This window comes from Somniosus microcephalus, chromosome 24 (genome assembly GCF_052327205.1).
Source record: "Somniosus microcephalus isolate GS21.2 chromosome 24, FLI_Smic_1.0, whole genome shotgun sequence".
Lineage (NCBI taxonomy): Eukaryota > Metazoa > Chordata > Chondrichthyes > Squaliformes > Somniosidae > Somniosus > Somniosus microcephalus.
The window spans coordinates 39388246-39411851 of record NC_141010.1 but is presented as its reverse complement, the minus strand read 5'-3'; the positions used below and the strand labels follow the sequence as shown (position 1 = coordinate 39411851).

Here is a 23606-nt window from a genome sequence, read left to right as displayed (position 1 = left end):
GATTGGTCAATCGTCGAGTCACTCGACACTCAACTGTAGGAAGACCTCGACGTCACACGGTCGCTAATGAGATGCTAATGAGCGGAACGCTGAACGTTTTTGGGATACCACGGGCGGGATTTTTGTCCGGCCGAAACGTAAATACGCCTATGACCGGTCCGGAATCGCAAGCTTTCTTTTGAGGCGACGCGCGCGTCGGTACGCTCTGTAACTTTCAAACGTATAGAGACCAGGCGGACAGACAGACAGACAGACATCGGGACAGACAGAAGAGCCGCTTTATATATATAGATGTCTAATAAATAAATGGCAGTTGCCACTCCTGAAGTATAGTACAGTCACGCTCACTCCCATCTAATGGGTGGATGTCCCAATTGAGTACAAAAAACTTCTCAAACTTATATGTACAGTTGCCTGTATTAGAACTTTACCACTAAAGGAACAAACTCACTAATTTAGTGGGTGAAAACCTTCTAAAACCTTAAATACATAATTGCAGAGGAAACCTGAATTGCCTGGGCAAACTGAAAATCATTCCTGCAATTCAATTTTTTGTTAATTTCTGAAATGAGAACAAGAAAATGTGTCCTCACATAGATCGTGGTTAATGGAAATAAAATCAGATAAAAGGGGCATTGGAACCAGCTGAGGACAAGGTTTCAGAAGAGCTTCCCAAACCCAATTCATCTAATAAACTGGAAGGGAATGTTTACTTGAGTGTCAAATCTTCCTGCAATGCAGTTCCAATCATTATACATTTTTTAACAGGCTTCTGTAGAAAATGGCCAAAAGCATCCTTTAGCAACCTTCATGTAAAATTGCAATGAATAAAAATAAAAATTAGATGAAAAACAATACAGCTCTTCATGTTCAACAGATACATCCATTGGACTGTCAGAAATACCAAATCAGGAAACCTGAACTCCCAGGCTTCTTTCTGGACTGGTAATATATAAAAAACCAATTTATTTTTCCCTTTGGTTTCCTTTTTCTATCCCTCCTCATGGTGACGACTCCTATTTCTTTTCTTCCAGCCCGCTGATTCCTTCCCACTCACTGAAGCTACAGATTCCATTACTTGCACCACCCAAACCACTGCAGTGATGGTGTAGCTCTCATTCCCAAGTCCAACCTTGGTCTCTTCCCCCTAATCCTCTGGCACTTTCTCTTCCTTTGAGCACTTCACCATCTTTCATCCCTCCCGCCTCACCACCTTTCATCCCTCCCGCCTCTCCTGTAAAATCCTTTTTGGCACCGCCTTCCAAAACTCCAGGCCGATTTACTTCACTGAGAGCTCCCATCTTCTCTCCTCCCTTATGTTCTATAATGAGTGTCTCCTCATCCTTGGTGGCTTCAACCTAGACTTAAGCTCCCCTAGCCACCCTCTCCTTCAATTCTCTACCCTCCTATCCTCTCTCAATCTCACCTTTCACATTAACTCCACCCATACCCACAGTAATGGCTATCCTCTCAATCATATCATCTCTCATGTCTTCTCCACTCCTAAGGTCTTGATCACCAAAAAGGCTAGCTCTAATCACTTCTGTGCCTCCTCCACCCATATCCCTCTAACCCTCCCACAACTCGTCATCAGCCCATGGAAAAAACTCACCAGCTCCCTCGCTAATTTACTCTCGAACCCTCTCTGCTGACCCTCTATCCATCATGACATCTTGATTTGCTTAACTGTTCCCTTGCTTCTGCCTTTGATACCAACCAAATCACTCACCATCTCTTATCCTGCCATTCCCCTGGTATTGCCTCGATCTTTGTGCTCTCAAGTCTAAGAGCTGGAAACTTGAGTGCACATGGGGCACAGCTGGTCTTGCTATTTATTGCCAGATTTGCCAAACATTACTGTGTCTCAGTCTGTGCACTCAGAAACCTCTATTCCTCCAGGATCATACTGGAGGGAACCCGTTTCAGCTCTGATTCCCTGTTGCTTGTCTTCTCACCTCCTCAAACCTCTGTCCCCCACCCCTGCTCCTTCACCTCCAACACCAAATGCAAGGACCTCATGAACCTTTTTGACTGTAAGATTGAGAGTATCCATGCAGCTGCCTCTGCCCCTTCTTCTCCTTCCTTTCCTTCCTTGCTCCCATCCTTCCCTCATCTCCCACCCAATCCAGCTCTGGTCCCGATACTCTGCAGTTTCACCCCCACTTCCCGCATGCCCTCTCTAACTTAAGTCTTCTCTGAGACCTATTTCCTGCTCCCTTGATCTCCTCCCATTCAACTCCTCAATACTCAACTTCCTCTCCTGGCCCCCATACTAGCTGAGATAGTTATTGGCTCCCTTTCCTCAGGCATTATCCCTCTCCCTTTCAAAACTGTCATCACCCCCCTTCAAAAATCCACCTTCAACCCATCTGTGTGGTCTAACTACCGCCCCAGCTCTAATATCTCTTTCCCCTCTTATGTCCTTACATGTGTCCTCCCTCAGAGTTCCATATCCATCTACGCCAAAAACCATATTTGAATTCTTCCAATCTGGATTCTGTCCTTCTCACAGCATCAAGACAGCTCTAGCCAAAGAAACAAACAACTTGGTAACTGTGATGCATTATGCTTCCCTGTCTGTCCAGACCTCCCCATAGCATTTGACATGGTCAACCACACCATCCTCCTGCATCACTTCTCAGTTGTTCAGTCCCAAGAAACACGGTAGAAAAACAGAAACCAGCCAGCAGCAGAGAACAGCGGGCACTTGCTGGAAAATAGGGAGGTGATGAATGGAAAAGTGAAGACAAAGTAACAGGAAAATAACTTTTTATTAAAACCAATTATTGTATTTTTGTTCTTTTTGGAAAATTCTACTCCTGCTTTTCCAAACATAGCTTGTGCATCTCCAAAGTTGGATTCTCTCTACACCTCCCACAACAAAACCTTCAGAGTCCCCTAAGAATCTACTGTATCTTTTATCTCCTTGTCCTCTTCAACTAAATGCTGCCCATCGGTGATATCTTCTACAGGAATAGGCTCAGCTTCTATATGTGTGCTCATCTACCTCTCCATCACCTCTCAGAACGACATGATCCTCTCTAGAAACGTACAGCACATTCGGCCCATCACACCCGTGCTAACTCTCTGAAAGACCCATCTACTTGATCCCACTCCCTTTGCAATTTTTTTGCTCAAATATTTATCCACTTCCCTTTGAAAAGCTTTAACGGATTCTACTTCGACCACTGTTTGTGGAACGACAATCTATTTCCTAACAACTACCTGCATAAACAACTTCTCCTAACCTCGCTCTTTGTTCTTTTGGTAATGATCTTACATTTCTGTACTTTAGCTACTGACTCACCAACCAATGGAAATAGTTTTTTCCTAGTTTACCGTATCAAAACCCCTCATAATTTTGAACACCTCTATCAGATCGCTGTTAATCTTCTTTGTTCTACAGAAGAGCCCCAGTTTCTTTCGTCTCTCCCTATTTTTGTGTTGCTTGAACATATTGATATTGTATCCCTATAACCAGTTGCAGATCATTTATATATATATTGAGAAGAGAATGGTGCCAACATTGATCCCTGAGAGAGATGGCTATTACATACCTCCCGTCTGACAAATATCCATTAACCACTACTATCTATTAGTATCAGCATCTAGGATGCATTTTTCCACTTTGAGTTCAACAATTTTTTTCAGAACTTCTTTCTTCGCTATAATTATCCTAATATCTTCATCTCTTTCCCTTCATTCCCACTATCCATTATTGGTCCTTTAACCAACTTCCTATCTATTCTGCCACATTCTCTTAATGATATATGCCTTAATTTTATCAACAAGACTCCCATGTAGCACTTTGAAAATCCATGCTGGTTGTCATTACCCATGTCTTTTCAGGTTCGTGTTAATTTAATCCCACATTATGGCCTCTGGAAGCCGACCACTATTGGTGTTCAGCTGACTATAGTTACCCTATTTATTCCTTTCTCCCCTTTTGAACAGTGATGCTACATTGGCAGTCCTCCAGTTCTCTGCCATACCTGCCATATGCAAGGATGTTTGAATGATTAAAGTCAAAGCTTCTGCTATTTCCGCTCTGATTTCCTCAGCAATCTAGGAAACACTTGTTTACTTAGAGTTCAACCATTTTTTCAGAATTTCTTCCTTCTCTATAATTATCCCAATTGCTTCATCTCCTTCTCTTCAATCCTTTCATTCCCATCACTACACTTTTCTAAAACTAAGGCAGAACACTCATTTAAGTATCTCCACCATCCCTTCATCATAAGATTTCCTTTCTTCATCTCTACCTTTAAACTATTATTTTACTTATATATTATAAAATTCTTTACAATCTCTCTTTATTACCTGACAGTCTTTCTTCATACCTCCTCAGCCTTTCTAATCTGTTTTTACTTTCTCACTAAATTTTCCACCGTCTTCTTGATTTATTTTATGTTATTAGCCCTACATTCATCATGTTCCACTTTTTAAAGTCTTGTTCTCGTGTGAACCTGTCTAGTTTGTACCCTAAGTGTTTGAATGTTTTGTACTATTTTGTCTCCCAATTCACCCCCCCTATTTTATCTGGGCTAGTTCCATTTTTACTTAAATGAAATGAGCTTTTTCTTCTATCAAATACCTTTGATTACTCCCTTTGCAATTTTTATATATTGAATCTAATTATCTTATGGTCCCTGTTTCCTGGGTTTCCCACTTACATTTTCTAATTGTCTCATTTCCTTAAAGCTGCCTCCTTCATTGAGAAATAGCTGACTTAGTCATCTATACGTTGCCTTTGAGGTACTATATAAATGCAGCATATTTATTTATCAGCATTGAACCTCCTACACTTCCACTTGTTAATCTGCCCACAACAGAGCAGGTCATCTACTGACAAGTGAAGATCTTCTCAATATGAATGCTATCTTTGGTAAGTATGAGTTTCAGCTATCTGTAAGGGCCGGGTTATTAATAATCGGCTTTTTTTCCTCCCCAAAAAAACTTTTATTAGTAGTTATAGCATCTGCTTCCTCATTGGCCTGCTGTGTGATGACGTGATGACATTAGGAGACGGAAAGAGATTCGAGGATACAGTTCCAGGCAAACGATGGAGGGTGGGAGACGGGGAGGAATTGAGCAGGAAAAAAAAGTGGAGAGCTAAGGAGAGGGAGAGGGAGAGGGAGAGGGAGCGGGAAGAGAGAACATCAACCGTTAAGAAAAACAACTTAGATCTCACCCCAGGGGCTGGTACACGTTGCTAAGCGTTGCCTGGTCCAAGCGTCTCCTCGGCGCCTCTGGCGCGAGTGCAATTACCCGAGTTGTCCTGTAACCACAGCCTCGCTCTTTCCTCGCCAGCTCTCTGGATGCTACTGTCGCTGATCAAAGGCGGTCTCTGGGCGGCTCCAACCTTGTCCTTGGAGATTTCAGGCGACCAAGCGCCGCCCGAGTTCCGGGACGGACTGGAAAGAAACAAGAACTTTGTGCTTCAAATCTGGAATACCGTCCAAAATCTGCTGGAGGTGCACGTGAGTAAAACAAGAGGGTCAATTGCAGCCCTGTTACTTTCACTCTCCCAAGCCCTGGGCTGTTCCAGTGTCTCAACACCTGTCGCTAACTGGATACTGAATGCAAAGCAGCAAAGATAAATTAGATTTTGGGACACTCTGAGGACAAACAAGAAGCAATTTCCACCCCCCCCCCGAAATTCTTGTAAACTATATTTCAATATCTCAATTTGATCTGGCCAATTTCTGGTTTAGCAACTCCTGTTCAGGATAGTAAATTTGATTTCGGTTTTAAACCGGACTGAATGCGGTGCATTTCCTGATCAGGCGCCGCCAGGAGTCATTCAGTTACCCCGGTTATCCCCGACAGCACTGAAATATAAGGAGTTGTTAATCATAGTTCCGATTTCAAATTGGCGGCATTCGGTCAAAGCAGAGCGCACCAAAAATCATAAACAGTCGTCGATTTTTGGTTAAATAGAAAAAGCAGATATTGCAGTCAACGGTCTTAATTTGTGATCAGTTATTTGAAAGAAAGACTTGCATTTATATAGCGCCTTTCACGACCACCAGTCCTCTCAAAGCGCTTTACAGCCAAAGAAGTACTTTGTGAAGTGTAGTCACTGTTGTAATGTGGGAAACCCGGCAGCCAATTTTCGAACAGCAATGTGATAATGACCAGATAGTGATCTTGTTTGAGGGATAATTATTGGCCCCAGGAGACTCGGGATAACTCCCCTGCTCTTCTGAAATAGCGCCATGGGATCTTTTACGTCCACCTGAGAGAGCAGACGGGGCCTCAGTTTCACGTCTCATCTGAAAGACGGCACCTCCGACAGTGCCGCACTCCCTCAGCACTGCGCTGGAGTGTCAGCCTAGATTTTTGTGCTCAAGTCCCTGGAGTGGATATGACTTTGATATCACATGAAAGGCCAGACTCTTCCTGAAGTCACATCACTTTTCCGGCAAAGCATTTTGATTCAGTAACATTTAACTGCACTGGTAAAATGTACTGATGGATCAAAGAAACAAAACGTAGAGACAGGTGAGCTCTCATTTGGGCGTATCCGTTTGAAATGGTCTTCCTTTATAGTAGAGTTAAGTCACCAAAGGTTACTTTGATGTCAGTTGTAGTGGACACAGTTAGTCTTGAGTTAACTGATCCAAACTAGGATCATTGTCAAGGTGCTTCTGCACTGCTTGGCTAAAGAACGGAAGAATAGCACCCAGTGTTCCTGTTTCTGCTTCCCCAGTAGTGCCTAATAGAAATTGCATGTGTGTGTGTGTGTGTGTGTGTGTGTGTAGATGTCAGAAGTCACACAACACCAGGTTATAGTCCAACAGCTTTATTTGAAATCACAAGCTTTCGGAGCGCTGCTCCTTCTTCGCTCCGAAAGCTTGTGATTTCAAATAAAGCTGTTGGACTATAACCTGGTGTTGTGTGACTTCTTACATTTGTCCACCCCAGTCCAACTCCGGCATCTCCACACCATGTGTAGATGTCATTTGAGGACAGCATCAGGCTGCCAGTGATGCTTCTCATGGTTAATAGCTCCAAGCAAATGACCACTTGTGGAATTGTACCCCAGCAATGAGGAAATACTAAGGGAACTAAGGGATATGGGGATAGAGCAGGAAGGTGGAGTTGAGGTAGACGATCAGCCATGATCTCATTGAATGGCGGAGCAGGCTCGAGGGGCTGAATGGTCTACTCTTGCTCCTGTTTCTTATGTTCTTAAATGTTATCAAAAAGAAAAAAATCTTGATGCACTGATTGGGAGTATCTGCTTATTTCCATTCGGTGATGTGGAAAAAAGGATGTTTTTACTGGCTACCCTTTGGCTCAATGAGACCCACTCATTGTTGGCTGAACATGTCCTAACCTGAAGTTATTGTGGACGATCGGGAAAACCTTCTCAGAAGTTCAGCCCTAGATACTCCAGTTTCAGTGCAGTGGCCCCATTTCCATTGCAAAACACCTGCAAGGCACCTTCACTGCTGTCCAAAACATCTTTATTACATGTTTTGGACACAGACTGTAGCAGGCTGCCTATCTGCTACTCTGTAGTAAATACCATCAGAGTAGCAGCAACGGAGCTGTCAGGAATCATCTTAAGACAATCACTCATGCAGGGGTATGGTTCATGAGTGCTGGCAATCCTCCCTCAACCTTGTGGCCATTCATGTGTGTGCCTGGAAGCATCACAGCCCAGCTGATCTTGTCTTCAGTCAATGTTCATACACAGCGATGGGCCACTGATCCATTTCCTCCCAGCCCAGGAAACCGATGGCATTTGTTGCATCCCACTCCTCAGCTGAGCTCAGCTAATTCAGCTTAGACTAGAGAGATAAATGGAGACCATCGCGGTCTCTATAGCTCAGTTTCACCCACATGTTGCATTTGCCCACAGAACCATCCCAATGAGATGTCAGTTTAATATTGTAAACTCTTAAGTAGCAGTAACTATACTGTCAGCTCCATCACACTGTAGATCCAGGCATTCGCAGAAGCCAGAGTGAATGAGCTTAAGAAGTGAACAAGCGGAATGACTGTTGTGCCAAGAGTTCAGATAAATTGGGTTAATCAAAGTTTTATAGGGAGTGAGCCTTGGCTCAGTGGTAGCATTCCCTTCTCCTGAGTCAGAAAGTTACAGGTTCGAGCCCCACTCCAGACATCCCTGGTGAGCGGAGACGCGAGTTCTGATCTCTGAATACTGGGCTGTAGCGTTACTCCTGTTTGGCGGGAGTGAATCCCTCTGGCCACCCCTCACCTCCCGCCCCCAATTACATCCAGTTAGTTCTCCTGGTAGCGAATTGTGAGTCAAGCTAACAACCTGTCCACATTAAAAAGGGATTTCAACATCGAAACAACCCAGAGCAGAGATCTGCTGGATGTAAAGCAGTGGAGGAAATGGGTTGCCCCATACGGAAGAGAAGTACTGTAGTAGGTTTTGTAGCTGACTTGCCTTTTCTTTCCTGTCACAGAGATCAGAGTATCCATACCTGTATGAAGATCAACTGGGCTTGCTGGCAGAATCCCAAAACCTTATGTCCGTTCAAATGAGCAGGTGCACTGTGACTGCCTTCCAGCTGGTGAGTTGTATTCGGGTGATTCTATTTGTAGCAGTCGAGGGATTAGTGTTACACACCAATAAATAAGTTGGCTTTATTTTATCTGATTGTATTCAACTGCTTGAGCCTACTCAAATTTAAACATTTCAGTGTATACATATTGGTGCAATGTGATACCTGGAAGGGGGGGGGGGTGCATATTTTCCTCTTGCAACAAGATAAATTCCAACTTGCCATGAATACTGTTACAGGAAATCCACCAGTTTTAGCAAATACATTTAATTTGTTCACATTTTTTGCTCACAGCTTTTTCACTGAAAGTGAAAAATATAGATCCCAGGATTTTTAGCTGATTATTAACTAATAGACTCTGTGCATTTGTTTTATTTGATACAATACAGATTTCTCTGGCAAAGAGTTAGCACAGACACGATGGGCCAAATGGCTTTCTTCTGTGCTGTAAGCATCAGAGGCTCTATTTAGCTTCTTTATATAATATATACACTTTGAGCGTATTGCTATAATAAACGCCCAACAAGGAGATACAAGGCTGGGCTGCTGCACAGTTGGTTATAGAGTAGCATAGGTAGGGGTCTGACAACAGGCTGCCTGCAGGCCCACTTGGAACAGGGGAGCCTGTACACTAAGGGGATACATAAGAGGAGAAAAATAATTCCATACAAAATCAACGGCAATAATGCTAACTCTTGCTCCAGGAAACTTGCCTGATTAACATGACGGCCGTGCTACAACAGTACCACAGTTACCTGACATCGCACATTGGGGGAAAGCATTTGGGGGAAAAGCTGCAGAAAGTGGAAGACCTGTGCTCTGATCTCCACAACCTCAGACTGAACATTGAGGAGCTGGTGAGTACTTTCTGTGCGTGCTTTTATTTCCATCCGTTGGATCAAACTTATTTGGACAATCCGAGATATTGCCGCCTTCCTGCTGTTACACAGGTCACTAAATACAGCATAGTTCATGTCAGATAACTCACCTCTAGAAGCATGTGATAATGCGGTGAAGCATCCACTTATTGTCAGAAACTGCAATAACAAAGCTTATGTGGTTGGCATTACTGAAAGCTGAGGATGTGTTACTGCCTACATACATATACTAGCGTGTACTATTCGACATAATCTATATAAAAAGACTTGTACGTTTCTTGCAAAGTTCAACAGGAAATTGACCAACAGCACCCATGATTCTTTATCAGGTGATTCAAACTAGTGACATTTTGTTTATCATATGACTTACAGCAGTGTTGTTGTACCTTGTGACTATTACATTTCATTGGATGTTATAAGAAAAAAACATAAATAAAAACAGACCATGTTGGAAATGGAGATCAGATTGATCAGCTTCCGAAATGGAATGGGTAACTGATGAAAGGCCACATATGTTAACCCGAGTATCTATTTCTAAGAAATAACAACAGAAAACGCTGGAAAAACTCAGCAGGCCAGGCAGCATCCGTGGAGAGAGAAACGGAGTTAACGTTTCAGGTCGAAGACCCTTCGTCAGAACTGGAAAAAAAGCAGGAAAAGGGATAGATCTTCGACCTGAAACGTTAACTCTGTTTCTCTCTCCACGGATGTTGCCTGGCCTGCTCAGTTTTCCCAGCGTTTTCTGTTGCTATTTCGGATTTCCAGCATCCGCAGAATTTTGCTATCGTATCTATTTCTAAGGTTGATCGACCCTCCCATGCATTTGCCAGTGTTATCTGCTTCTTTCAGATTGCTAGCAATTCTTTCATTCATTTCAGTGGAAGGCAAATCAGCTGGGTTCTGTTACCAGCGTGTGATCCTCCCTGCTAGAATTTCCTTTCTGCCCAGGTGATGCTTAAAGACCAAAATCTACTCCCAAGATCTTCTAGTCAAAGGCAAAGTCAAAACTAAAGACTAGCAGGCAGAACTGGGGTACTTAATCCCTGGGATATTCATCCCATACAATCTCTTTAATGTAAAGTCATGTCTTTTGAAGCACTCAAAGTGTTAACAGTCTTCACACTCTGGTAGACAATGACCTGCAACAACACTGTGGGCTTTGCATTTTCCCCTCAGGCAGGCTGTTTTCATAAATGTCCACAGCTACAAATTACATATCCATTTGTCAAAAGTACGTCCATTAACATTTTAAACCTGCTGCTCTCATCAAATTTATCTTAACTGATTCTTGATCAGTTAAGGAATTTCTACTCTTGCTTCCGGCTTCCCATTTTGTATCTGGTAAAAAGAGAGGAGACCACATCTTAAACCATAGCTATTTGAAATAATATATTTTAAATTCCTGTTTTTTTTTTATCAGAGACTTATCTTTATTTACTAGTGTAAAATCACACTCATAGCGAACATGCAGATGATCTATTTTTTATTGTCAGAGTCTGAAAATATAAGCACTGCAATTCTGTAAGAAATGAAAATAATTGACCTGAATTTGTTTTTTTTTAAACAGATGCATTTTTTAGATATCACCCCAGCACCATCTAGAATTGAACAAAATCAGCTGAACTTTGGGAATGACTTTCTGGAACAAGTGTATGAGCGGCGTTTACTGAAAAAACTGAAAAAGTTAATGGAAAATATTTCCCGTGTTTTCAGTTATGTTTTAGCTGGAATGTAATGATGGCAGATGAGGCAAACGCACATCACTCTGGTTTAATCCCATGGCTGATGTGTGACAAAAACAGGCATATACACTTTGGAATTAATTACATTGAAAAGAGGACTTGCTATGACCAATATTTGGTAGAAAATCCTAGATATATTATTTATAAGCACAGAGGAAACCTTTACTTCCTCTGATTTTTAAATTATGCAATGAGAAAATAATGCAAGAAATATTTATAGAGTAGGAAATCTCTTGGGGACGTCTTAATGTGGGTTAAAAAAATGTGCAGGGCTGGGAATGAGGAAAAAAAGTCAAAAGTTGGGGGGGGTGGTGGTGGGAAGATTCAGGGGGGATAGGGGCTAGGAATGAGGAGAAACTACAAGTAAGGGAGAGGTGGGAGGCAGAGCAGTTGGAAGGGGAACCAAACTGTCAGTTTGCCAGCAAAGATAAGAGGTCTAGTGTGATGTGGGAGCTTGGAGGTCCACCAAAAATCAGAGGTGGCCTGAAAGTCAAATATGAGGGTCTTCTGACTGCTGAATTCCCTCAATAGGTGTCAACTGAGATTTGTGTGCTCACATCCTGGAGTGGGGCTTCAACCTACCACTTTCTGATTTGGAGGTAAGAGCACTACTAATGAGGCTGACACTGAAATCAAATTTGGTTCTCCATAATGTCCAGTTTTTAAACTTGAATATCCATCCAAATATTCTCCAATGCTCCCCTTGCAAAGGAAACTAGCTTGGTTTTTGACATAGTGAAAGTCTGATTCATTTGTTAAAAATGGAAAGAAAAAACTTGCTTTTCTCTCTATGCTAAGTTGTATAAAATTTGATTCCACTCCTGACGCCTTGAGGAGTCAGAAGGGCATATAAATAGGCCTGCACTTCCTGTTTGTTGCAAGATAGGACTTCCACTCGCTGCTATGACCCTGCTTGTAACCCTGACCCCATTTCCTGGGTCAGGGCTCATCACTGAGAGGGATCCCACTGCTGCCATGGCAGAAAATTCTCCCAGTGCTGCAGTGAGGCCGCCGTTGCGGCATTTCAGCAGGCAGAAGGGATTTAAGGAGGGGGGGGGGGGGGGGGGAAGAGCCCCAAAGAATTTATTTGAGGCTTCGGCTGAGTTCGAGGCCTAAAAAGATTAGTATTTGGGGCTTGTATTGGAGGCAGAGGAGACCACCACTAGTCTCTCTGCCTCCAAATTTGGGTGGGATAGCAGTGGAAAATCCAGTCCATAATCTCCACGCACCCTATGCTCCATAATTTAGATGAGACTAGAACTATTTAGCAGAGAAAAAAGTCACATTGTGCCAATCCAATACAGGATCAATCCACAGGTTGGTAAGGAGAATGGTGTTCTGGGAATATTGGGATAGTCAAATTATTGAAAAGGACAGCAATTATTGCTCTATAAGCACAACACATCTCAGGGTATTTATTTCTGTTATTAAAGTTATTATATGTCAAGATAAATTATTTTATTGATATTTATTTGATATATTTTGTAACACGGATAGATTCAGTCTTTAAAATTTGCACTATTTTCTAAGTAAAGTCCTATATTTTTCACAACCTTGCATTGCTTGTGGTTATTTCTTTGTATCATTGACATTACTCAGCAACTAGTGAAACACTGCAGGAGGCTTGGGAACCTGTGTGCACAGGTGCTAAGTAAAGTGAGGAATAAACTGCTGTAAGATGAAATATTTTTTCTGTCATTGTCCACCACAGTCGCTGGGTAATCAAAACTAGAGTCAAGCTGGTACCAGACTGAGTTCCAAAGTTAAACCATGCAGCACTCTCATATTAACAAGAAAATAACCTGTGAAGAAAGGGGAAATAAAGCTGGCAATCAAGAGAGAATTCAGAGCGAGACACAATGAGCTGTGGCATTATTGTGCATTAAAAATTAGTGATTTCAAAACAACAAATTGCATTTGTATGACATTTAGAAACAGAATTGCATTTATATAGTGTCTTTTATGATTTCAGGATGTCCCAAAGTGCTTTACTGCCAATTAACTACTTTTAAAGTGTAGTCACTGTTGTAATGTAGGAAACACGGCAGCAAATTTGCACACAGCAAGCTCACACAAACAGCAATCAGTCAATGACAAATCATCTTTTTTTAGGGATTTTGGTTGAGGGCTAAGTATTGGCCAGGACACCGGGGATAGTGCCATGGGATTTTTACGTCCACCGGAGAGGGCAGACGGGGCCTCGGTTTACCATCTTGTCTGAAGACTGCGCCTCCAACAGTGCAGCATTCCCTCAGTAGTACAGCAAAAAATGCACCACGGTGCTTCACATTGGTCGGATCAGAGCAGGAGCAGGGTGAAGATTTTGGGGGAGCTGGTCAAAGATACGATCAAAGAGGTAGTTTTATGCAGGAAATTCTCGGCCTATGTTCCAGGTTTATCTTTTCTGTACCATTTACTATAACCATGATCACTACATTATGACACACATTGTCACATCATAAATTGTGGTCTTGTGATTTCAGTCGACTGAAACACAGTGCCATCTACAAATATCTAGTGGTATTTTTTTTGTCTGTGAACAATCCTGGCTCTCTTTTTATGAGTTTCATTTCCTCATTTAGAGGGGATCACATTCATGAAAAATGTTTGGTGAATCTCTATCGCTGCAATAGCTTATCCCAATTGAGCCATTTAACTTCGCCAACTTTGGCATTTTACTTCATCTGCTATGCAATCAATAGGTTTTTGCATAATTTGCTTCACTGAAATATTGCTTTCTGTTTGGTTGCAGTTTCTTTCACCACTTCCTGTCGACCTCAGTAACATTTGGTCAATTTTTCCTGCATGCCCTTCCTCCTCGTAGCTTTCTTCATATAATTAACAAAGCCATTCTGCGCTTCTCACGCAATGGTTCCCTTCTCATAACTAGTAGTTTGAATGTTTGCCTTTTTACAGGTTGGCCACATTTGCAGCTGTCTATACCTTAATAAATTCACACTATCCTTTAAAACATTTGATAAGCAGGATATTATCTGTAGACCATTAGGAGAACATCTAATAAATCATCATTGATCCAACCCCCAGGTAATTGAGTAGAATCCCACTGAACATCATTAGCCATTGTTGGTCACATTTTAACCTTCTGATGTCCTTGGATGAAAGGATGTGTTGAATATCCTTATCCAAAATCCAGGTTAAGTTTTACATGCTGGGCAAGTTTAGGAGTTTACACCGCCACTGGTGGCATACACCATTGACAAGGCAGCCCTATGATGCCTTGACTCACTAAATAATGAGTAGTTAGCAATTATGAATTTAGCTCTTGTTTGTTGCAATAAATGTGTCAATTTTGTTTTATTTGATTTATTGAAGTGGCAAGAAAGAGTTGGATTTGCACCTTTGGCTTGTAGGATCCTAACTTTTGCCTTGATCTTAAAAGTCGAAAGTGAAAACCAAGCACCCTTCTTGCTGAAAGCAGCAGTGAGAATGTTCCACGCCTTTCTGCTCCCCTTAACCCCTGCACTTGATATCAAAGCTTCCACAGCAACAGAATAAATTGGGGGGCACAAAGTGTTAAAACATTTTTTAAATCTCTACATGCTCAAACCCTCTCCCCACTTTCAGAAAGCTCTGGTACCGTCCAGACAAGTGAAAAGTATCAAAGCGGAAAGGCTTCAACCACTTTGGAAGCTGTGGTTTTTCGTGGAGCAGTTTGAATGACAATAAGGCTGCGTTTAAATATTTTTCAACGCTATTTTTGTCCTTCTGTTAAACCCGATAACAGGAAGAGAGCACAACTCTTGAATGTACAGAGCTACTTGAAAGACCCCTCGATATTTCAGAAGAGTGACAATCTGAGGAAGAAACAACCATTTTACAACACAGCAATCATACATCTTGCGTGACTGCTGACTGACAAATTGGATAATAAATCGATACACTGAACTTCTTACAGCTTGATTTACTGTGTTATGTAAATTATTTAGTTTCATTGCTGGCTTACCTTTTGTTTGCTGATATCAGTCCCATATGCCAAAAGAATGGTAACTTTATCCAGTCATGTATGAAAACCATTTCAGAGGCTTTGCATTAGATGTGGGCGCAAAGAGGAAAATTCTGTCACCCTTACTTAGAGGGACATAATATATATACATATATAAAATGCACAAATAAATTGACTCCAAAAAATAAACAGAACCCTGACTAAATCATTGAAAATAACATTAATTTGCATTCCTGTACAATATTAACAATAACAACAAACTATGTGCTTGCATGACTGGTGTGAAGAAGCTCAGGGCTAAATTCTATACTTAAGCACCTTATTTGCCTTATTGCTATGCACCTTGCACTAGTTGCCACTGTTTAATGTACAGAGGTAATCTTTGAAAATATTTCATTTGGTTATTGCTTGATATATACTTTCTAATTATTTCTTTCCAATGGTACCTTCAGAGTGGAAGTCGAGGATGAAGTCTGATATAGTCAGTGTTATTACTGCTTAGAAATACTATTAAGAACATATTGTTAATAAGGTCTATCAAAGCCATTTAACTGTAAGACTACAACGTGTGTGTGTGTGTGTGTGTGTACAAGTGCTGAGAACATAAGAATACCAGGAGGTAGGGACAATTGTGGTGATGTTGCAGTGACACAGAATGGTGGGATACAGGTTGAAAACATTCTGTCAATGAGATTTTACTCTCAGCTGTATCACTCAGCATCAATCATCGGTCTCCTCAAAGGGAACAAGATTAAAATCAGAGATGGGGGTTGAATTTTCCATGGTGGTAGCGGGCGCGATCGGTGGCGGGTCGGGTGGAAACTTTTTTTACAGTTGGTCGGGAACCCGCTGTCAACTCACTCCCACGCGTCTTTTCCCCAGGCTCGTCTGTCAGTGTGGACTCCACCCGACCTGCAGCGGCGGGGGACCCAATTGAAATCATTATGAGGTACTTTACAGGCACTTAAGAGCCTTTCCCCCCCCCCTACTTTTTACATTTCCCTGCATGGCCACGGGATTCACACAGCTCGGGAACCACATCTATTAACCTGAGGCATGAGTTCCGTGGCCATTGTTCCAGCTGATTACTTGACAGCATAGAAAACAAACCAAAATAAAAACATGTTAATTACATCAGCTAACAGATTGATGGAGATTCTGTTCTACTTGAAAAGCTACTGGTAAATGTTAATTTTTCACTGGCCATTCTCGGCTGTTACCTTCCAACTGAACAGTAATTGCAGTGAATTGATCTGCATTATAAAAAATGACATATGCCATTTAAATACATTTTTGTGTTGTTTCTGGTCAGGTTTATCTCACAGTATACTGTGATTGTCCAGTTACACATTAAATCAAGTCATCAACCGTAACAATTTCATTCTCATCATTCATTCCACTGGTTCAATTTGCTTTCAGTCCCTGAATATGACTAATTTCATTTTTCAATCTGAGACTTTAGGATGAATTTCTGTAGAGGTTCTATCACTTGTCCATTGTTAACTTCAGCAGAAAAACTTCAGAAATCCCAGAAACACACTGTAAGCACCACTTACACTGTTTGTCAGGGATTCCGCAGCTTTTCCGCCAAACTTGCAGAAGATTGTAACGCCACCCCCTTTACAAATACATTTAAAATCTGCTTAATTTTATGTATTACCTATACACACACATCTTTTATTTGGACCAGTTACTGATACAAAAGTCAAGAGATTTGTGACTAAAGCAACAATAACTTCAAAATTAATGTACTTTTTAAATTATGTTCTTGATCGTATTTGTAGATGGAGTCATATTATTTAATGATAATTTTATTTAAATATTTCTTTCTCACTCATATATAACTTTTATTATATGATTGTACAGTAAAGAGTCAACACCCACTATGTTAGATTGAAATTAAAATTTAATGTGGACAGGGTCCCTTTAAGGATCATAGCTTAAAAAGCGCCATGAGTGACATCACCAGACCCGCTCCATCTCATTGGGACGGGTAACGCGCTGGGCGGACTCAATAGGCCCCATTAAGGTAAATCCATTTTGTACAGCGGGATGGAGCCAGCAGCGGGATCGGGACCCGCCATGGACATCGGCCACACCAGACCCGCCGAGGTAAAGAAAATTTCGGCCACGGTTTTCCCTGGCTGTTCTCATGTACAGATAGAAGCTGATGCAGATTGCTGACCTAACTGTAAGAGACAAAGGAGACCGATAAAAGGACACAACATATCCTCAGAAAAGATAAGAATGAAATAAGATCTATTCAGCCAGTTCAGCTTGCCTCATCAGGTGGGTTCATTGTATAGGATTTCCTCAAAACAATTTCATATCACATCTACTGTAGGCCTCACCTCCTCACGGAATCTGGAGTCTTACGCAGTTGTGTTTTTGTGTACAACAGCTGCTATTTTGTAATACCTTTGGGTGACTAACTATGTGCCGCTATTAAACGGCCATACATCTCACCATTTGGAATTTCTTCTGTGAATTTCAGTCTGAACATAAGAACATAAGAAATAGGAGCAGGAGTAGGCCATCCAGCCCCTTGAGCCTGCTCCGCCATTCAGTAAGATCATGGCTAATCTTCTACCTCAACTACACTATCCCCATATCCCTTGTTCCCTTAATATCCAAAAACCTATCGATCTCTGTCTTGAATATACTCAATGACTGAACCTCCACAGCCCTCTGGGGTAGAGAATTCCAAAGATTCACCACCCTCAGTGAAGAAATTTCTCCTCATCTCAGTCCTAAATGGCCAACCTCTTATTCTGAGACTGCGACCCCTGGTTCTAGACTCCCCAGCCAGGGGAAACATCCTCCCTGCATTTACCCTGTCAAGCCCTGTAAGAATTTTGTATGTTTCAATGAGATCACCTCTCATTCTTCTAAACTCCAGAGAATATAGGCCTAGTCTACTCAATCTGTCCTCATAGGACAATCCCCCCCATCCCAGGAATCAGTCTGGTGAACCTTCGTTGCACTCCCTCTATGGCAACTATATCCTTCCTTAGGTAAGGAGACCAAAACTATACACAATACTCCAAGTGTGGTATCACCAGGGCCCTATATAATTGCAGTAAGACATCTTGGGGGGAAAAATTGAGTTGCGCCCCCTTTGGGGCGCTAATTTTGCCGGGGCGCTACTTTTAGTGCCCCGGAAAAATTAGCACCCCACAGCCAAAATTGAGTGGTAGTGCTCCAAGAGGGAAGCGGGACGCTACTGAAGCATCCCACCTCCCTCTTGGGGCACTGCGAGGGAATATCGCGGTGCTACGTGCCGTGGTAGTGCAGGCCTTCCTCCCCAGCTGGGCCACCGGGGATCGAAGCGCCGGCAAAAGAGCCCGGCACTCGAGAGAAGTGGAGCGCAGCCGGCACTCCGCAGGGGGGCAGGTCAGGAGGCCGGGGATGGCAGCGGAGGCAGGTGCTGGCAGGCGGCCAGCAGCAAAAATGGCCGCCCGGCACCTTGCCTTTAAATAGCGCTGCCCCGGCCGCAGGTAGGTCCCCCTGACCCCGTCGAACATAGCGTCCTGTGGTAAGTCAGGGGCGCTACCAAAGATCGCGGCCGGGGCGCGAGCGGGGCACTGCTAACCTCCCGCTGAATTTCGCGGGAGGCGTTGGTGGCGCCGCGCCTTTTAGGGCGCTAACGGGAGGCGCAAAGCAACCGAATTTTTCCGCCCTTTACACTTATACTCATATCCTCTTGTAATAAAGGCCAACATACCATTTGCTTTCCTAATTGCTTGCTGTACCTGCATGTTAACTTTCAGTGATTCATGTACAGGACACCCAGGTCCCTCTGAACACCAGCATTTCCCAATCTCTCACCATTTAAAAAATACTTTGCTTTTCTATTTTTCCTACCAAAGTGGATAACTTCACATTTCTCCACATAATGTTCCATTTGCCATGTTCTTGCCCATTCACTTAGCTTGTCTGTATCCCTTTGAAGCCTCTTTGCATCCTCCTCACAACTTACATTTCCACCCAACTTTGTATCATCAGCAAACTTATTACATTTGGTCCCCTCATCCAAATCATTGCTATAGATTGTAAATAGCTGAGGCCCGAGCACTGATCCTTGCGGTACCTCACTCGTTACAGCCTGCCAACCTGAAAATTACCCATTTATTCCTACTCTCTGTTTTCTGTCCGTTAACCAATCCTCAATCCATGCTAGTATATTACCCCCAATCCCATGAGCCCTAATTTTGTTTAATAACCTCTTGTGTGGCACCTTATCGAATGCCTTTTGAAAATCCAAATACATCACATCCACTGGTTCCCTCTTATCTATTCTGCTAGTTCCAACCTCAAAAAACTCAAAGGGGAAAAAAATTGGGTTGCTTTGTGCCTCCCGTTAGCGCCCCGGGGGGGGGGGCACTAACGGGGCACAAAGCCCCTAGCACCCGGGCGCAGCACAGCTAACGCCTCGCGCGAAATTCAGCGGGTGGTTAGCAGCGGCGGTAGCCGATGACATCATCACCGTGCGTAGCTCCCCGGCCGCAAACTTCAGTTTCGCCCCCTGACCTATCGCTGGAAGATATGTCTGACAAGGTCAGGGGGCATTTTTGCAGCTGTGATGGTGCAAGTTAAAGGACAGGTGTCAGGCGGCCATTTTTCTGGGGCCAACTGCCAGCACATGCCCCCTTCCCCTTTTTTCTTCGGGGTGCCGGCCACGAGCTCTCAGCCCAGCACTCCTCTTGTGTGCCGGGCTCTTTTCCTGGCACCCCGCTCCCTGGTGCTCCAGCAGGGCCCCGGTGCGCGCAGCGCTAGGCACCTCCCCTTTAATCAGGGGAGGGAGGCCTGCAGTACCGCGGCGCTACGTGCCGATGCACGTGGTGCTGTTGCATGCAGCACCGTGATATACAGTTGTAGCGCTCCAGGAAGGAGGTGGAGTGCTTCCAGTAGCCCCGCATCCTGCTTGGGGTGCTACCACTGAATTTATGGTGCAGGGGCATTAACTTTTTCGGGGCACTAAAAGTAGCACCCCGCCGAAGTGAGCACCCCAAAGGGGGCGGCACCGAATTTCTCCCCCTAACAGATTTGTCAAACATGATTTCCCTTTCATAAATCCGTGTTGACTCTGCCCAATCCTATTATTATTTTCTAAGTGCCCTGTTACCATGTCCTTAATAGATACCAGCATATTCCCTACTTCTGATGCCAGGCTAACTGGTCTGTAGTTCCCCGTTTTCTCTCTCCCTCCTTTCTTAAATAGTGGGGTTACATTTGCTACCTTCCAATCCACGGGAACCGTTCTAGAATCTATGGAATTTTGGAAGATGACAACCAATGCATCCACTATCTCTATAACCACCTCTTACAAAAAACCCTAGGATGTAGGCCATCAGGTCCAGGGGATTTATCAGCTTTCAGTCCCATTAATTTCTCCAGTACTATCTTTTTACTAATAATCATTTCTTTTAGTTCCTCATTCTCGCCAGACCCTTGGTTCTCCACTATTTCCAGAAGGTTGTTTGCATCTTCTTCCATGAAGACAGACACAAAGGCCGCGATTTTATTTACCGAGGCGGCTTGGAGTTGGGTTGCGTGGTGGGCGGGTTCCTGAGCCGCTTCCAGCAGGATCAGCTGTGGATTTCCCATTTTAATGATGTCACCTTGTTGACTTCATTGGGGCGCGCTGGCCGGTCCAATGACTGCGATCGGGTCTGTTAGCCGCCTCTGATGACGTCATAATTGCAGCTGCTTTTAATGGTCCCATTCAGCCTCAGCCTTTGTGTTCTGGATTCTGATGGTGTGTGCATTTGTCAGAACTACAATGAGAGCTTCCAAAGGCAAGGCAGCTCCACGCTTCAACGATGAGTCCCTCCATGCTCTTGTTGATGCTGCAAGAGGACTCAGGGAAATTCTCTTCCCTCCGGATGCCCGGAGGCAGCCTCCTCAGCAGACCGAGGCAGCCTGGCTGCGCATTGCTGAGGAGGTCAGCGCAAGGTCCATGTGTTCATGTACATGGATCCAGTGCAAGAAACGGTTTAATGATCTTGATAATGATAATGATCTTGTGCGATCATCAAAAGTGAGTATCACATCACACTTACCTTCAATCTGCTTCCCTTCTCTTCTCATCACCAGCACTCTGCTTTGCAAGCCTGTTCCTCCACATCCCACTTTACCCTTACTTTCGTTGCACCCTTACCTATCCATCTCTGTCTCTGTACTGCATCACTTCACCATCCTGCCTATGTACCCCTTAGATTCGCTCTCACTGTTATGTATTGACAACAACTAACAACGCACAGGGAGCTAGCTTCCTCTTGGCACCTCACTCCATCTTGGTCCCCCTCAAAGCTTCTATGTTAGGGATTCTTCACACTCACTCCATCACTGCGATTGAAACTCCGCTTGTGTCCCTCCTTGCAGGAAAAGATAGCCCACAATAAGAGGGGGAGAGCACTGACTGAAGGAGGCACACCAACCCTTGCAATGTTGACAAGTGCTGAGGAGACTGCGCACAAAATTGTCGGAGATGGCAAGGATCTGGAAGTGGGCGATGGAGAGATGGACGCACTAGATGAAGCTGGTGACAGAATAGAGTTTCATCCCTCTCATTGACATTTAATGATTGACTGCAATGGCATATGACGTTCATAGAGATTCGCTTTGTATCATCTGCACAAAAGAATGTGTCTGCTACATCAATAACAGATGTCTAAATCATGCCTTTACTCTCCCACAGGACCATCGAGCGCCCTCCTCCCCATGATCCAGGATGAAGAGCCAGATGACTCCTCAGAGGAACCTGAAGCCTCTGAGGGAGCAGCATCACCAGGACTCAGCGCAGCCAGCACCAGTGCAGCAACGCACACCTCAGTGGGGCCTTCGCGCCATAGAGTAGTGGTGCCACCTGGTCTATCACAGCTCACAAGTGAGCATCAGCAGATGGTGGAGACAGCAACAGCAGTGGAGAGTCCTCGGCAAAGGTCGCAGCAATCTCCTAGCTCTGCTGAGCTGCATGCAGACGCTGTGCCTCTGGGGCCATCCAGAAAAAGAGCGGTTCAGGAAATACAGGAACAAGAGCACTGCCTTGGTGGAGGCAATGGTGCATGAACGCACCTCCATGGATAGGATGGCAACCTCCAAGGATAGGATGGCAACCTCCATGGAAAAGCTGGTTACCACCATGGAGGAAATAAGTCGCCAGAGTCACGAAAACATGGTGTGTGTTCAAAATAGATTGTCATCTCTGGAGGAGAGATGGGCAGCTATTGAGCAGAGAGACCAGAGCTTCATGGACGTCCTTGTTATGAGGACTGCCAGTGCAGATACGGGTCCTCATGGCCCCCCTGATGTGCAGCAAGGTGCTCTCCAGCCACTTGCCTGCACTGAGGTGCAGCTGACCCATGAGAGGGATGTTGGTGGCAGGCTACAAGGAAATGTGGGCTCCTCTCCAAGTGCTCACATGGCCATGCCACTGTGGAGCCCTCGGTCAGAGACCCACTTTGCAAAGCCAACTGAGATAGCTGTTTCAGCCCCTGCACAGCCGCAGGAAGAGCAGACTGTTGCAGAGCCCTCCCAGGCTCACAACCCCAGAGGATGCCCGCCAAAGGTGTCTAAGCAGGCACAGCACCCTAGTCAGCAAGGTGCCTCTACATCTGCTGAAGCCACAGGGGTAGCACCATGTAGAAGCACGCATAAGAGAAAGATAAAGCACATATAGTCACAAGGGGACTCACGTGGGTGTTTTGTCATTATTTTTCTGCTTGTACTTGCTTTGTGATCCTTTTGTCACTGTCGTAAAGAAAAATAAATGGCAAACAGTTGATTGTGTGGCCTATGTGTTCCGGAAAATGGCAAATGCGCATTGAGGGCTCAGGGCGACTTGCATTTGTAATGCTGATGGTGAAAGTGATAGGAAATAACCGGGTATAGCAGAGCTGGTGTATGACATCGGAGGAAGGTCACCTACAATTAGAGAGCCATATGGTAACCACCCATGGTTGAAGAGTAAGCTTATGCGAATGTGGCATGGCAGTGTGCATACACTGCTTGACGGGCAGCAGTGAACTTGAGGAATGCTGCATTGGTCACAACAGGGCTCCTCCTCCTCCTCCTCATCCTCTTCTTCTTCCTCGTCCTCCTTCTCCTCTTCCCAGGAAGATCTGCACTGAGCCACGCGGCTGCTGCTCCTCCGATTATGATGACCAGGATGAGAGGACATAAATGTTTCCCATCCCATTGCTATAGATTTCATTTGAGGCAAGAAGCTTGCAAGTGCACAGTCGAAGTGGCCTGAAATGATTCCAATCAGGTCACACTGCAGATGGGTGTCAGCTTGAACAGTCATAAGATCCGTAGATGTGCAAAATCTTATCCCAAACCTCCAACAACAAAGTTGTTGTATTTGACTGTCAGCCATATTTCAGGAGTGCTTTTAAAGTGCTGCACCAATGACTACAAATCATATCCTCCAGCAACTCGTCTCCTTGCAGCTGGTCTGTTTCTGACAAGGCAGGAA

At 44.0% G+C, this 23606-nt stretch overlaps 1 protein-coding gene across 1 annotated transcript; it reads left to right on the top strand.

The window, feature by feature from the left end:
- Nucleotides 1–5318: 5318 nt before the first annotated feature.
- LOC147101253 (uncharacterized) lies at nt 5319–11462 on the top strand. The gene is made up of 4 exons (XM_085966542.1): nt 5319–5480; nt 8445–8552; nt 9248–9400; nt 10989–11462. Exons 1-4 carry the CDS (start codon nt 5319–5321, stop codon nt 11154–11156), a joined length of 591 nt encoding a protein of 196 aa, XP_085822668.1. The 3' UTR covers nt 11157–11462.
- The last annotated feature ends 12144 nt before the right edge of the window (nt 11463–23606 follow it).

Excerpts from the sequence above, each read along its gene's own strand:
- LOC147101253 (XM_085966542.1), top strand. The coding sequence starts at position 5,319 with ATGCTACTGTCGCTGATCAAAGGCGGTCTCTGGGCGGCTCCAACCTTG. Across the intron at positions 5,481-8,444 it reads AAAATCTGCTGGAGGTGCAC|AGATCAGAGTATCCATACCT; the intron begins GTGAGTAAAACA and ends TTCCTGTCACAG. Across the intron at positions 9,401-10,988 it reads GACTGAACATTGAGGAGCTG|ATGCATTTTTTAGATATCAC; the intron begins GTGAGTACTTTC and ends TTTTTTAAACAG.